The sequence below is a fragment of the Cydia splendana genome, chromosome Z (genome assembly GCF_910591565.1).
Source record: "Cydia splendana chromosome Z, ilCydSple1.2, whole genome shotgun sequence".
NCBI lineage: Eukaryota > Metazoa > Arthropoda > Insecta > Lepidoptera > Tortricidae > Cydia > Cydia splendana.
In genome coordinates this window covers 2,498,783-2,515,852 of record NC_085987.1, presented here as the reverse complement: position 1 = coordinate 2,515,852, position 17,070 = coordinate 2,498,783, and the positions used below count along the sequence as shown (strand labels likewise).

At 39.5% G+C, this 17,070-nt stretch overlaps 1 protein-coding gene across 2 annotated transcripts in view; it reads right to left on the bottom strand.

Moving 5' to 3' along the window:
• LOC134804356 (adenylate kinase 8-like) overlaps positions 1–17,070 on the bottom strand; it is a 41,465-nt gene that overhangs the window by 12,496 nt on the left and 11,899 nt on the right. Inside the window, exons 9-11 of one of the 2 annotated variants that reach the window (XM_063777370.1) lie at positions 8,852–8,999; positions 7,276–7,363; positions 5,842–5,974 (exon numbers count right to left, since the gene is read on the bottom strand). In XM_063777370.1, the coding sequence (XP_063633440.1) occupies positions 5,842–5,974; positions 7,276–7,363; positions 8,852–8,999 (369 nt within the window). The remainder of the gene's footprint in view (positions 1–5,841; positions 5,975–7,275; positions 7,364–8,851; positions 9,000–17,070) is intronic. The other variant, XM_063777371.1, reaches the window with a different exon arrangement.

The following is a 17,070-nucleotide window of genomic DNA, read 5'->3' as shown; positions in this document are numbered from 1 at the left end:
TCCGCTCTTGAAAGTTTATTTAGGGCTCTCAATTTTATCTTGATATATCTATATCAGTGAAGGTGCTAGGCCGTGTTTGGTATCGTTTTCGTATAAATCTGGGGTGCTGAATCCATTTAAGATATCACATTGACACCATTCCACAAAATAAAAATAAATCTTTTTAGGGTTCCGTACCTCAAAAGGAAAAAACGGAACCCTTATAGGATCACTCGTGCGTCTGTATGTATGTCCGTCTGAATACACAAAATAGTTCTTTACCTATAGATGACAGGAAAACCTATTAGAAATGTGCAGTCAAGCGCGAGTCGGACTTAATGTACGGAACCCTTAATACGCGAGTCCGACTCGCACTTGGCCGGTTTTTTTGAAACTCTTCTTGACGCTTAACCGCTGAACCGATTTCGTTGAAATTTGGTATAGAAATAGTTTGCGTCCCGGAACAGGACATAGGATAGATCTTATAACCAAAATCATCTTTTGAAGGTGTGAAAAGTGGCGTGGAAATTTGTACGGGAAATCAATAACCGCTGAACCGATTTATATGAAATTTGGGATGGTCTACATCTTTGATTTAGTTAAAAATGATGAAAAAACATGACTTCAAACCTAAACTTAAACAGTATTAACTTCAAGAAGTCAATTCTGAATTCCCCCCTACACCTCATTTCACACCTTTAAAGGGTGATTTTTGAGATAACTTATTATATCCTGTCTCGGGACTCAAAATATATGTGTACCAAATTTAAATTAAAACTGTTCAGCAGTTTAAGCGTGAAGAGGAGTTTAAAAGAAGGTATTTTAATAAGTTTATATGTTTTTACTTCGGAATGGTGTCAATGTGATACCTTAACTAAATTTGGTACTGCGAATTTATACGAAAACGATACCAAAACATGGCCTCGTAGCTTTACTGTTGTAGAAGTGAAAATAAAATTGAGTGCCCTAAATTCTTATTACTTGGCCAAACTTGTGTAGAAGGAAAAGGTAAAATAAAAGTCTTCGGCAGGAATATAAGACACAAATATATTTTTTTTTTGCGTTACTATTTCATTCATCAAATATAAACATACCTTGATTATACTATTCTAGTGAGATCCTCATAGATAAACAAAAACATTTACTTAAAAAATTACAAGGTCGAAATGTCACGGAACTTTTTTTTTTTTCCTTTATTAAGGGGCTTTTTCGATTGAACGAATATGTCACCCCATAAAAAACAGACTTAATTAACAAAGTTAAAAGAAAGTAAATAGCTACATCTAGTTTAATTACATCACACATTTCTGTCCCTCAGACCGCACTTAACAATATTTAGTACCTTTTCAACAACCTCAGACATGGGGTTCGAAAGGTAGGTATTACATAACCCAATGGAACTGTCATTGTCATGAAATATCTGTCTTCTAAGTCGCTCATTTCGGACACACTCCATTAAAATATGATACACATCCTCGACGCGATTACATAAGGTGCATAATTCCGAATTCACTTTACGCATGAGGTAGGCGAACTTATTCAATGGAATGTGTCCAGAGCGCAATCTCAATAATAAAACTAGATCCTGCCTACACAACACACTATTATCAATCCAAGGAGAATTAAAGGGTTGTGGCTGTATTGTCTTATACCAAATACCTTTGTCCCTAGATCTCTCGTCGAAATATTCCTTCCACAATTCGCGACACTTTAATTTGACTAAATGTAAACAGTCATTATTGCCCCCATATAATGTTTCAAGTGAAATTCAATGCCATCGCTGCATGCCTGTTTTGCTAATGCATCAGCTGTCTCATTGCCACTTATACCTACATGCGATGGAATCCATTGCAATATTATAACTTTTGCCATAGATTTAGTAATATGTGAAAAATATAAACTTTTATGACAAAAAAAATCTGGACACAATTTAAGAATCACCCAATTGCGTCGAGGAATCATCTGTATTTTTGCATGTTTCATTACCTCCTCGCTTCTTTTTTGTCCTTTGTATTCTGTAGCAATTTGTTAGATCTGAAAATAAAGATAACTTGCGTCGTCACGGATGTCGATTTATAGGTTTTAGGGAGTGCAGAATTCGAAAACGATGATCATTTTATAATCCAAGATGGCGGCTACGTATTTTGTCATAAAAGTGGAATCCAAAATAGTCATCATTTTCGAAATCTGCGCCCCCCAAAACCTATAAAACGACACCCATGACGACTTTTATGACAGTGCATGGCCGCCATTTTGGATTCCAAAATGGTCATCATTTTCGAAAGCGGGGCCCCCTAAAACCTATAAAACGACATACATGACGACTTTTATGACATAGTGCATGGCCGCCATCTTGGATTCCAAAATGGTCATCATTTTCGAAATCTGCGCCCCCTAAAACCTATAAAACGACACCCATGACGACTTTTATGACATAGTGCATGGCCGCCATTTTGGAATACAAAATGGTTATCATTTTCTAAATCTGCGCCCCCCAAAACCTATAAAACGACACCCATGACGACTTTTATGACATAGTGCATGGCCGCCATTTTGGATTCCAAAATGGTCATCTTTTTCAAAATTGGGGCCCCCTAAAACGTATAAAACGACATCCATGACGACTTTTATGACACAGTGCATGGCCGCCATTTCGGATTCCAAAATGGTCATTATTTTCGAAATCGGCACTCCCTAAAACCTATATATCGACACCCATCTCGACTTTTATGACAAAGTGTTTTGCTACCATCTGCATGCAAGACATTTCTATTATTTTTACGTACAAAAATGGCCCCCTGTCAACTTTCAATCGAGATTTAATCGATAATTTATTCGATTAATATTCAGATTAATTCAATTTCAATCTATGTTAGGTCGACTAAACTAATCGCGATTAAAATTTGAGAATTAACTTTTTTTATTCCATTAATTAGTCGAATAAACAGTTAATCGATTAATGCCCATCTCTGACCACGGCATTTTTACACTTTGAGAATATCTGAAAACAAATCAACACAAGGAGCCATTTTGCAAATCCAGTAACATACCAGTAACTTTGTTATTACTTTTGACAGCGCGTGTCATGTGTCAACACAGAGTCGACACAAAGTCGAAACATTTGTGACTGCAATATTTCTCAGCCTTGAACCATATTTATACATCATAATTAACAAGTTTCGTAGTATGTAAAGCGTTATTTCTGTTATTTAAGTATAGTATACGCATCGAAGTACTAAAAATGCTTCAAATAATATAGTTATGAACACAGGCACTGAGAAGTAAACAATTTCATTTCCGGCTAAACTAAAACAATGTGGTGGCGCGTTGATTATATTACACTTAGTTTATCAAATCACTCGAGCAGTTTAATTCCCCATAATAATTTAAGTCATATTGTAATATAAATGCAAACAATATATAATTACGTCTTGTAATCCGTTTAAGAGATGGCGTATTAATGTCACTTATTTTTATTTAAGTATTTTTCCATCTGACAGTTTCCATTTGACAGGAACAAAATGAACGAATGAACGAATGATTTTGGCATAAAGTAGTCGCAAACCCGAAACAATGTGTGCACACGGCGACCACACTTTATGTCACTTTGTGTCATGTGTCGACCCTTCCCCATTTCTGGTAACTGTGTCGACACGGCGACGACTCTGCGACTGGAATTGTGACCGAAACAGATGGTGTCGACACAAGATGTGTCAACACCGCGTCGTAACGGCGACTGGAAATGGTTGTATGGGCAGTAGAACTCAGGTTTGGTGCAACATAGATAGACGCTGTTTTGGACATCCGACTCGTCAGAATGAGCACTTGGGAGAGCAGTACCCAAGATAGAGCTGATTTCAGCATCAGCTGAGCCCTGGCAGTACCTATTGGAACTCAGGTTTGGTGCAACATAGGCACACGCTGTTTTAGTCATTTAACACGTCTCGATGAGCACTTGGGAGAGCAGTACCCAAGATAGAGCGGATTCTTAACCCTGGCTGTACCTAGTGGAACTCAGGTTTGGTGTAACATACGCACACGCTGTTTTAGTAATTCGACACGTTTGATAGACATTCGGGAGAGCAGTACCCAAGATAGAGCTGATGAGCTGATGCTAAACCCTGGCTGTACCTATTAGAACTCAGGTTTGGTGCAACATAGATACGTACGTTGTTTTGGACATCCGACTCGTCAGAATGAGCACTTGGGAGAGCAGTACCCAAGATAGAGCTGATGCTGAACCCTGGCAGTACCTATTGGAACTCAAGTTTGGTGCAACATAGGCAAACGCTGTTTTGGTCATCCGACTCGTTTTTTTGAGCACTTGGGAGATACCCAAGATAGAGCTGTAGCTGAACCCTGGCAGTATTTAGTGGAACTCAGGTTTATTGCAATATAGACACACGATGTTTTGGTCATCTCACTGGTCATGATGAGCACTTAAGAGAGCAAATTATGCGTAAGTTTAAGTGCTTACCGCCAGTAGGTGTCCAGACGGGATAGTTTTACGCTCAATTGTATGGTGTAGACGCATAAATAAATTCAAGGATATTGGCTTGCTGACCCAACATTATGTAGGAAAGCCAGTTGGCTTCCTTACAAAAAGTACTGGGCGACCGTGTAGGATGTAATAAGCGCTTATTAAATTATATATTACGTGTGGATGATATTGTAAATTTGATTTTGTCGTCTGGACACGTTTTTAATGGACAAAGTAAAAGCTGTAACAGACAGGCGTACCGGACAGCGACCGGGATCCATTTAGTAGGTTCTTTCTTGCTCTCACTTATAGCTGCGTCCTTAACGGACTAATTACGTACCCACTCGATCAAACATGGAACAAGCCTCGGACTGGATCAAACTCGCGGTCCGGTACGTTTAGGTAGAAAAACTCCGCGAGCCCTTACAAAGCTCTGCTTTTTGCTAGTTATGAATAAGGAAATTAGTTGTTGCAATCAAACCTCCGCTTCTCCGATGACATCGTTCTCTTTGCCCACTCCGCTGCAGAACTTCAGGTAATGCTCCAAGACCTGAGCAACGCAAGCCTTCAAGTGAGGACGAACAGCAAGAACCGTACGGCTACGATTGCGATAGACGGGCCACAGTATAATAAAGAGTACTAACGTACAGTATGGACACTCCCTGCCTCCCGTTGAAAGTGCCGCCCACCCGCTCTCGGTTACCTCACAGTTACCGGCTGGCAAGGACGCGACGACGCGGTGCGCAGAGCGGAGGCCACGTAAAATATTCAAATATTAAACAAATATTTACAAAACCTATCAGATCACACTGAAAACAACACAATAACTATATGAACAAAAAATCATGATTTCAACTTACGTAATATTTTGGTGGCCTGAATTTCCTTATAAAAATTTTGTTACTTCGTTTATACTGATTCAAAATAGGAAACTATTGTATAAATCGAGCTTAGATACCCACCTTACAGCATAATACGATTCTTATTTCTTCCTAATTCGCGCAATGAGTTTTGAGTCATTGAGGTCATCGAACTTGACAACAAAATGGCGGGAACCCTAGCACGTCTTATCTCACTCACACAAGCATGGTACGCGTTCACCTACACGAGCCTAGACACCTTTCTCAACAACTGCCCAGAGCAGGCGCTAATATGTCGGGAGTCGTGGATGACAAGGGGAGAGAACTTTGCCCAGCAGTGGGACACCAAAATAGGCTAGCAAAAAAAAAGTTGTTGCAATAAAGGCACAGGCCAATAAAATTTCAACCTTAGTAATCCTATTTAAGGTACAAATTAGATTGAACTTTCGGGAGATGTGACTTGTCTTCAAAATAATCTTCAAAGCTGAATGAATTTAAATATGTTAGGACATTGGGGCAAACCGTGTAAATTGGCGCGACCTGGAGAGGGGTTTATCGATGCGAGCATTCTCCAGGCCCACTCCGCCTTGGTTGACCTTGATGTCGCAGGATGGAGCCGCCATGATAGCCGCTTGGAGCTTCGTCTGCACCTGATCTAGGAATAAAACGAGGCTTATTGCGATTTTCGTCATATGAGCACAGTGCAAGGACAAATATCTGAACAAAATCTCTATTATTAAGGCGTTAAAGTGCATGTTCGGATACAGGCCGTTAAAGTATAGACGCTAAGCACGAAGAGTTTCGACCATTGACCCGCTATTTCCTATCTCTGTCGCACGTGCATAATTCTATTGCAGTCCTATGATGCCACGTGGTCAATGTCACTGTGCGAGCGGGACACCAATATAATTATGCGCGTGCGTTGTTAGAGATAGGAAATGGCGACATATGGACATCGGGCCCGTTCTCAACTGTGGATCTTAGTGGCCCTTTATGTCGCATCAGCGAGGCCCTTTTCTTTCAATGTGTATTCCCAAAATAATAAAAAGGTTGTGGGCCCGCTCCTAATAGCTACGCCATTGCCGCCTGGACTGGACACTACTTAACTTACTTTTTGACGCCAATGACGGATATATCCGCACCATAATATAGCTCCAACGCCGAAGACGGATTAATCCGTCACAGAGGGGCTACTGCGAAAACCGAAATTCGCAAATTGCGGGGATCTTTCTCTTTTACTCCAATGAAGGCCTAATTAGAGTGACAGAGAAAAATGCCCGCAATTTGCGAACTTTGATTTTCGCGGTTACAGCCCAGACCACAGAGCAATATATTATAAACCTACGTGCATATGCATAAAGTTCAATTTCAGTTTTGACAGTTCGGTGACGTATGGCGTCTGATCCCAGGGATGTTGCGAATATTCGCACCCGCAACGCAACCGCAGAACTTCCACATTACTTTCAAAATCCGCATCCGCATGAAATCGATGCGGAGCTTAATGCGGATGCGGATGTCGAACAAGTCGGTACAGGGACGTCTTAGCGGCGGCGTAAGTGCTAGGTAATTTCGTCATTACCCTAATATAAGGAAATCGTCTACAGTGGCGGATTAGGCCAAACGTCGCCTGTTTATGAAATATAACGCACCTATATTCTTGCTCAAATACTTTAGTAGCTCAAATACGTTTCGTTTTTTTAAATATAAATTACTAAATTGTAATAAGTATTAGACGTTTTTTAAGTACCTAATCTTGATCAGCATCCGCGGATGTGAGCCTTTAAACATCCGCATCCGCAGATGTCACTAAAATCTGCACCCGCAACATCCCTGGTCTGATCTGAGTGACAGCTTTTGTGTTTGACACGGCGTCGAAAATTAAGAATGGCATTACACACACGGGTAAAGAAAGTTAGAAAATGATAATTCTAAATTTAAAATGAAGAGAAAGATTACCGATTGGTTGGTTGGAGTCGATCTCCCAGGCACTCAGTCCAGCGGCAGCCCGCATCTCGGCCACGCCCTCAGAGAAGTAGAAGTCAAGCTATACAAACAAAACAAATAATGTTCAACTAGTTGCTGGACCAAACATCATTGGTGTGACAAATGCGCAAAGGCTGTACTGCTACTAAATGGAGTACTGCTGTCACCCTTTGGGCAGGAGCACCTGGATGCCAGCTTAGACCCTTCGACTCAGTCCAAAGGCGCGCTGTACGAATCGTCGATGATCCCAAACTCACAAGCGGTAAGTATTGAACCTTTAAGTCTAAGGAGAGACTTTGCCTCCTTTGTGTTTGTTCTACCCATGTTCTACCGCTTGTACAATGGGCTGTGCTCTGAGGAATTATTTGACATGATGCCAACGGCCGCTTTCTATCACCGCACCGCTCGCGGTCGGCAGGGTGTTACCCTAGAACTTAAATGGTCGAATGGTCGAGGAATTTCCTCCCGCGGTCGCTCCGACTGTGGAATGAGCTCCCTTTCGAGGTTTTCCCGAGGGCCTAGCTACAGTATGGGGTTCTTCAAAAAAGGAGTGTACAGGGTTTTAAAAGGTCGGCAACGCGCATGTAACACCGCTGGAGTTGCAGGCGTCCATAGGCTACGGTGACTGCTTACCATCAGGCGGGCCGTATGCTTGTTTGCCACCGATGTGGTATAAAAAAAAGCTTCGGTAGCTTGGCCATCTTGAGCGAATGGGAGGCGATCGGGCGGTGAAAAGAGCGTTTGAGGGATAACCGACAGCACGCCGCCCGGTCGGTCGATCTAGGTATCGATGGGCGGATGTGGTGAATGCTGATTTGCGCGAGCTCCAGGTTGAAGACTGGCGAGAAACGACACTTGACCGGGATCAGTGGCGAGCAGTCGTGTTGGAGGCCAAGACACACTTTGTGTCGCTGCGCCAGAGTAGTAGGTAAGTACTTTTAGGCCCCTGCGACAAGAGCGGGATGTAAAAAACCGGGCAAGTGCGAGTCGGACTCGCGCACGAAGGGTTCCGTACCATAATGCAAAAAAAAAACAAAAAAAAAGCAAAAATTGCTTAACTTTGGTCAAAAATCACGTTTGTTGTATGGGAGCCCCATTTAAATCTTTATTTTATTCTGTTTTTAGTATTTGTTGTTATAGCGGCAACAGAAATACATCATCTGTGAAAATTTCAACTGTCTAGCTATCACGGTTCGTGAGATACAGCCTGGTGACAGACGGACGGACGGACGGACGGACGGACGGACGGACGGACGGACGGACGGACGGACAGCGAAGTCTTAGTAATAGGGTCCCGATTTACCCTTTGGGTACGGAACCCTAAAAATTACCTGCCGATCGAGTGTGATCGACTGATCGTCTACACTTTAAAGTAAGGACTGTAAGCACGAAGAATTTCGTACATTGACCTGCCATTTCCTGTTTCTATCGCGCGCGCATAATTATATTCGACCTGTCTAGACGACTTCGCCCACGGCTAGATTACTTCACCCTACGCCACTGCTGGCACGGCAATGTTGTTCCAGGAATATATTATTTCTGTTATCACCTCAGCCTCGACAACTTCTTTCGAGTCCCTTGGATGAGGCAGAGAGCGCGGAGCGCCGCTTGCGGTCGATTTGCCGGTGCACCAATCAACGCCGCGCGCCAGGATACGACTCTTGCATGTTTCTATTTCGGTGTTCATGAAGATTATGCTGGGAAAAATAAGTTCTTAATCTAGACGAGAATTCCACCAGCTTGTCTAACAGTACTAGAATACCTACGGACAGACAGATGGACGAACGGACATACAGGACATGGTGAAACTAATATTTATAAGGGTTCATTTTTGTTATGTTGGCTAAGGAACCCTAAAAAGAATGTAAAAGTTACTAGGCGTTTGAAAGTAAATTTTGGTACAAAAAAATGATTGCCAAAGTCTTCCGAACTGCTATTCTTTAGATTTATCACAAAAACTTCGAACAAAAAACGCTTCGTAGAATTTACCTACAAATTACAGTTTCATCACTGTACATTTCTTTGTGCTTACTTGCAATAACCTACATTTAAGTCGGGCGGCAACAGTGATCAAATTATACTCATCTATAGATTCTTGAGAAAGAGTTAGTCAACTACTTAAGTAATTACTGTACTTTTAACTTTACTTCAATATACTTTGGCTGCTATTTAACTGATCACCAGATTTAATAAAATTTAATACCAAAAAAATCTACTTTACCACCCTAAAATAATAAACGATCACCAAAATTATAACACCATTTTAATGTGAAATGATTACCAATTTTATTACGTTTTACTATCATATTAAAGGAAATGACACCAAACTAACCATTATTAACCCAAAAATTGTAAATGATTACCAAATTTCAAACCCCATTTTAATGTGAAATGATAACCAAATGTTTACATCTTGCTATCCTATTAAATAAAATGACACCAAAATAACCATTGTTAACCCAAAAATAGTAAATGACCACCAAAATTAGAACTCCATTTTAATGTAAAATTCTAACCAAATTTTTAAATCTTGCTATCCTATTAATAGTCCTGTAGCGCTGGCTATATTTTGAGCCCTAACTTAAAGTAATATTAAAGTCAATTATTTTTTCGCTTACGAATAGTGTTTTAAGATGTTAATCTTACATTTTGTTTTGTGTCACAAATATTATTTGCTTTTTAAGTAATTTAACAATTTGTGGTAATTATTTTTATTTTGAATTATTTTGAAGAAAAGAATATTCTAGAGAAAACATGTAACTGTATCGCATTTAGGATAGTTTTTTTAATGTGAAAACATAGTTTGTGTCAATTACGTCCATTGCAATCGGATACTATGCCATACTATTCAAAATGACTCAAAAAATAATTAAAGTAAAAAAAAATGCTGACATCGCATTTAATCGTGTCAAAATGTACATTACATGTTTTTGTGTCTTATTAAGGCATAGCTTCATAAGATTTTTGATAATTTTGTTCTAACAGGCTATTACCATAACAAAAGAATATTAAAGTTACTAGAGTTCTAATCTTATTAATTTAAAAGGCGGGATAAATAAGAAATATGAATTTGTGTCAGTTTCATCCATTGCATAAACAAATAATACAAAAATAATGTTTGCGTTCATACGACGCTAGCGGGTGGCTCTAAACGGGCAACGCGGGCCGTGCAGGGGGGACGGGCGCGGCGGGCGCGGCGTGACCTTGGCGTGGCGGCGGGTAAGGGCCTCTCTCTAAAAACCACACGTTGCGTACGCAGCGCATGTTTACTTCGCCTGTGCGCCGAATGAATATTACTTCTTGAACTTAATTTATATTAATGTTATTAATATTTTTATTTCTATATCTAATATCTAATCAAGTCTAACTTCAATATGTCTTAATTATATGGACTAATAAATTTTAATATAAACATGTATATTTTTTTTTCCTTATAAATAACATAAACCAGTCTTTACATACTTAACGTAAATTATGCACATTATTTTTTTAATGTATTTTTTTTGTTCTTAGCATCTTTTTTTTGGCGAAAATGAGTTATATCCGCTACCGTAGGTTCAAAGGGCTTAACTGACAAAACGCAATTTTTCAGGAGAGCCAACAAACAGTTTTGTTTTGAGAAACGAAATCAGACCTTTTTTGTTTGCTTGAATTAACTGATGCCTATATGCGGCTTATTCCTAACTTTTTGAGGTCTTTTAAACTGATTTCTTGAACTTATAATACAATGCTTATTTATGAAAATAGCATGTTTGTTTATCTTATTAGAAAAAGGGCGTAATGTACTAAAAATTAAACTGTTTTAATACCATTTGGCGTAAATCCAACAATTTTGTTGCAATATTGACAACTTGCATTTAGGGAACACTATACTTCTAAGTACTATAATTTACATTTTTTTCCGAAAAATTATAGAGATGTATTCACTGTTAAGTTTTCCCCATTTTTGTTATTTTGGATACTTAAACGTCGAAAAGGTCGTTTTCTTAGCCACAAAAACAATGTTTTTTTTTTCATTTGTTTATATTATTTCATGGGCGAGGGGCCTCTCGCGCATGAGAGGAAGCCTGTGCTCAGCAGTGGGACGTATATAGGCCGAAATGATGATGATGATATTATTTCAACAGAATCACTGCTGTCCCACCATTTATGTATATTGATATACTTACAACAATTTGTAACAAATTAATTTTACTATAGAAAGTATTACGCGTTATTTCTGTTTGTAATGTTAATTGGATTATAAATTTTACTTTTACATACTAAAATATTATTAGGTACAATAGTAGTTTTGAAATTTCGTATGTCTATTCAGTAAAACTTAATGAATATGATCGCATATTTATGACATTACATTAGAGTAGAAAAAGGCATACGGCCAGGCTTACGTACTTCTATGGATTTAAAAGCAAACGTTATACCTAGACAGTAACTTTCATAAGGTTAATCCTGTAAATTAGGGTTTAAACAAAAAAGTATTAATATTATAATCAATATTACCAATAACCCAGTCACAAACAAAGCTAATAGTATTAGCCATAATTATCATTTGAATATAGTCATGTTTAATCATTTTCCTAAAACTGATGAAAAAGTACCCACTAGTTCAGTTTAAATTATCAAAATTTAGTAACCCTATAAATAAAGCAATGAGCAGGTAATGCAAGTCCCTACTTAATGAAAAAATTGACGAGGTCATCCCACTTAAACACAAAAAAGGAACAATTATAAACCCGAAATTATACATAGTATGGAGCCGTATCTCTTACATTGAATTATCTAACACTCGTATAAATATCCATTAGTTGTGGGCGTAACGTACATTTAGCACTCAAAAAGCTACTGCAAAGAGGCGTAACGTACAAAAAATTACCACATATTTAATAAAATTTCCGATGCAAAAGGGCGTATCGCACACAAAGTTGGGAGTTACGCAGTTGAATTCGCAGATCCGGCCAAATGCGTTGGAAAATTGTGTTCAAGCATTGATTTTTCATAGGGCTTAACGGATATTGTTTTCAAGTTATCGAGATTTTAAATATATTACTCGATAGAGAAAAAAATACTGAGTATAACTACATTTTCGCAATTTTGTCCCTTACGCCCTTTGAGCCTACGGTAGTCGTTATATACAGTTTTGTTCAGAATTCCAAGCGCTTTCGTTCTGTATTTTGAAAATTTCGATATCTCTTAAAAAGTTGCCTTTACGACCCAATTTTTACACTATGAGCTTGCAACAACAGCTTATCACAAGGGGCGTAAATGACCAGGTATAAATTAGAAATTCATAGATATTATCGTAAAGGTTACCGCTAAATATAAATATTGTTGTAAATGACTTACATGTCTTTTGTCGTCCGACTACGGCAACGCAAAAGGAGGGTTATGATTTTGACCGGTATGTATGTATGTTCATCTGTTCGCTCATAACTTCTAAAGTACTCATTATAATTTGATAAACGATATGTCATTCGAATCGTCTTAATCGTCCGCTGGTTATAGGCTATATGACGTCACAAAAAATGAACACTGCGCCCTCTAGAGGTCATAAAGTCACGAACCAAAAAAATAAAAATAATTAATGATGACGTGTTGTATATCGTTTGAAAGAGCTCAATTAGCACATTTCAAATATATAAATATTGTTAGCTTTTGCTTTCAAAGCATTTACGCTAAAAGTTTTTTCGGCAGTTATCTTTGTTCATGGGCGTAAAGGTCTAGAATGCCTAATAAATAAATAGTTTTATGGGTCCTTTATTACTAAAATGTAATGTTTGCTCTTCAAATTAAAAACCTCAGCTCGGTGTTTTTCAACAACTATCATCGTTTCACTCGCAGTGGAATTTCTTATAGTATATTATACATATAATTTCTTATATTCTATAACATCGTTGTTTATCGACTAAGTGCCAGTTGCACCAACCACATTTGACAGACTGATCAACATCAGCCGGTGCGCTTTATTATGAAACCTTCCATACATAAAAATTTTGCGAACTCTTTAACGATACGAACAGTTTGGTGCAACCGACCCTAAGCCAATCTGTGTAGCAAATGTCCTATAAAATCATTCATTCATTCAATTGTTTCATAATCGTTCTAACAGAAAATATTTTTAAACGTTTGAAATTATAAATTATTGCAGCTAAAGGTAACGGGGTCTAAATAACACAGAAATTACTACTTAAATAGGAATTTTCAAACCGTATTTTAAAATAAGATCACTTGAAATAGTGAACCAATTATTACCTATTATAACATTTATAACATACTGTATAGAATTATAGTCTTTTGTTAATTAAGTAAACGTCCAAATGCTTGATAATAATACGCTCATTCTAATCATCGCTAGGCGATCTATTACTCCCCAGTCAATCCCCGCAAGACGGAGCTGGTAATGTTCACCAACAAACGCAACTTGGGAAACTACCACCTTCCCAAACTGTTCAATACAGAACTCCAACTATCGGCAGAGGTAAAGTATCTAGGGGTAATACTTGACAACAAACTGAATTGGAGTAATCACCTAAATGGCAAAATTGATAAAGCTACAATCGCGTTCTGGCAATGTCGTAGAATGGTGGGTAGAACCTGGGGATTAACTCCTAGGCTAACTCTATGGCTTTACCAGGCAGTGATAAGACCAATAATAAGCTACGGCGCGATAGTATGGTGGCCACGCACCAAACTATCCACTGTTGAGGCTAGACTACAACGACTCCAGAGGTTGGCCTGTATGGCGACAACGGGCTGCATGAGGACAACACCAACCGCGGCCCTGGAAGCCTTACTGGGCCTGCCGCCGCTGCACCTCTTCATACAACAAGAAGCGCTGGCTGCGGCGGTACGTCTCAAAAAATCTAATCTCTGGAGACCGCCTATGGTGCCACACACCGAAATCCTCCACGAGGCCATAGGTAAGGAACCGCTTATAGAAGCGGTGACTGACAGGATACCCAAGCAGTTCGTCTTCGACAAAAAATACAAAATACAATTACACGAAGAACCCCATGAAGGACTCAACCCAAGGGAGCTGAGAATCTTCACGGACGGATCAAAAACAAGGTCAGGCACTGGCGCTGGGGTTTTCTCAGAGGACCTAAACATACACATCTCGACACCACTTGGTGCCCATAACACAGTCTTCCAGGCGGAATGTATGGGCATTATAATGGCAGCACACGCAATCGTCTCAAGGGAAGCAATGGACTACCCCATCCGCATACTCTCTGATAGTCGGTCAGTACTACAAGCTCTACAAAGTTATACTTTCACTTCAGGGCTAATTTACGAATGTCACAAAGCTCTGTCAGAGGTATGTACCACCAATGGCATAACTCTGCAGTGGATCAAAGGACACAGCAACTCACGAGGTAACGATGCAGCCGACATCCTGGCGAGAGGAGGCTCGGAACTGAAGGTGGCAGGACCTGAGCCAATCCTACCTCTGCCATATGCCTGGCTCCGGAACACGCTGCGACACAGCACCAAGGTAAAACACCAGCAATATTGGTCTAACCTAGGCACATGCAGGCAGGCGAAGGAAGCCCTCCCGACACTCAACCCCAATCTGTCGCGGAGGCTTCGACAGCTGAAAAGACCACAGCTCCGGCTTTTAGCTGGGGCAATAACTGGACACGCCTCATTTAACAAACACCTATTAACCCTACGTGTTACAGATAGCCCCCTCTGCAGAGCATGCATGGAGGCAGAGGAGACAGCCGCCCACGTCATTCTCGAATGCCCAGGGGTGGCAAAATACCGGGCACAACACCTCGGCTCACCGAGGTCTCTCCCAGAAGTCGTCGGCAACATAAAGGGTCTGCTAGGCTTCTTGGTGGAGTTGGGTTGGCAGGAATAGTGCCGCCATCCCATCACGCAAAATAGGCGCAATAATAGACGTCGAGTTGCGGAAAACAAGCCCGCGATAACCTATAACCTATATAACCTATACTTCCCTTGTTATGATTAAAAGCTGTTATGTTATGATTGTTATAAGGCAGTGGGACATTTACTTTACCTTCATTCCCGAATATTAGGTACTTTTTGAGCATGTAATTATTTTGAATTATTTGTGTTTTCTTCTTTATTTAATTTAGGTCTTAAGTTAGGGTTTTACAATGTGAGTATAAAAGTACAATATAAAAACACTTACAAATCATTACAAAAAATGTATGAACACATTATCAAAACCTAACCTAGGGTGCCGCCGGCAGCGGGGCAGGGCCCAAGCTGCCGGTAGTCAGGGCCGCAGAGTGAGGAACTGACGTATATACGCGCCGTGTCCAAAATTACTGCCTTCTGCATCTGACCCTTGATCCAACCACCCAGCGAGAGTCTCTCTAGGTGTTGGTCGAGACTCTTCGCTATGAGGCCATTTACCAACACGACTATAGGAACAATCATCGTAGAATCAACATCCCACACGGCGGTTATCTCATGAGCTAAGTCGAGGTACTTACTGGACATGTCCTTCTCGGCCTTCACGAGATTCTCATCATGGGGGATGGTGACGTCGACGAGCACGGCCCGGCGCTGCGATCGATCTATCAGCACGATTTCAGGCTTATTGGCTACAATAGTTCTGTCAGTGATGATAGATCGATCCCAATAGAGCGTGGTACGGCCATTTTCGAGAACTGGCGCAGCTGAGAACTTCGCGGTCCACAAGGCCGTATGGCCAAGGCAAGCTGCTGGTGAATAATTCTGGCTACGAGATTATGTCTGTGCAAGTACTCGCCGTTAGCAAGATGAAAACAACCGGAAATAATATGCCTGTGTTTTCTTTATTATTACTATATTATCAAAAAAATGAATTATAGCTCTAATCGGGATCGGGATATACCTGGCATAATCAACTACTGTTTGATACATTTTTAAGCTTCGTAACAGTAAATTATGCTAAGAAGAGTTAACATGTGTACCGTGACTGGTAACTAATACACCCCGAATGTGGTATAAAATAGTCTGATAACGTAACTTACGACCCCCTAATAAACAAGATTCACTAAATTATCAATAATTTCATGGGCGTAAAGAGGCGAAAACGGGTTAAAAAGACTAACATTTTGAGTACTTTTCCCATACACATCAAAAACATTGCTCGATAAACAACAAAAATATATTATAAACATTTAAAAAAAAAACAATTTTTCGCGTCTCCTGAAAAGTAGCATTTTGTCCTTTACGCCAATTGAACCAAAAGGTATCGTATAATCGTAATAATATATATTACTAAAATTAATAAAATCAGTCTTTGTATTGTGTATCAACAAGGTACATATTATAGTTGCACATGTAAGTGCAAATATTTTCATTGCATTCAATTCATGCTATGTTGTGGGGGGCGTGGCTAACGATAATCGCAAGCCAACATTTTTTCTCATGATTATACCAACCCGTTGGAGGCCGTATCACCAAAATAATTAAAACAATTATTCTGCTCCTCAAACAAACATATTTTTTTCAATAACTTTTTTTAATTTATGAAGTCTTGTACCTATTCAATGTACACCATCATCATTGTAATTGACGTTGCTTGCCACGCTTTATACATCACAAAATTAGCAATACATTGCATCTTAAAATAATCTTAAAAAGTGTACTAAATATCGAATATAAATTATTTTTAAAAGTCGCTGATGTGACATTCTCATTCAAAACGTAGGGACTACTTTGTCGTTTACCATAAAGACGAAATTTTATTGTATCTTTATACAAATAGCCTGTCAGAGAGTCCTTATGGCAAGGATAAAGTGCTACATTTTG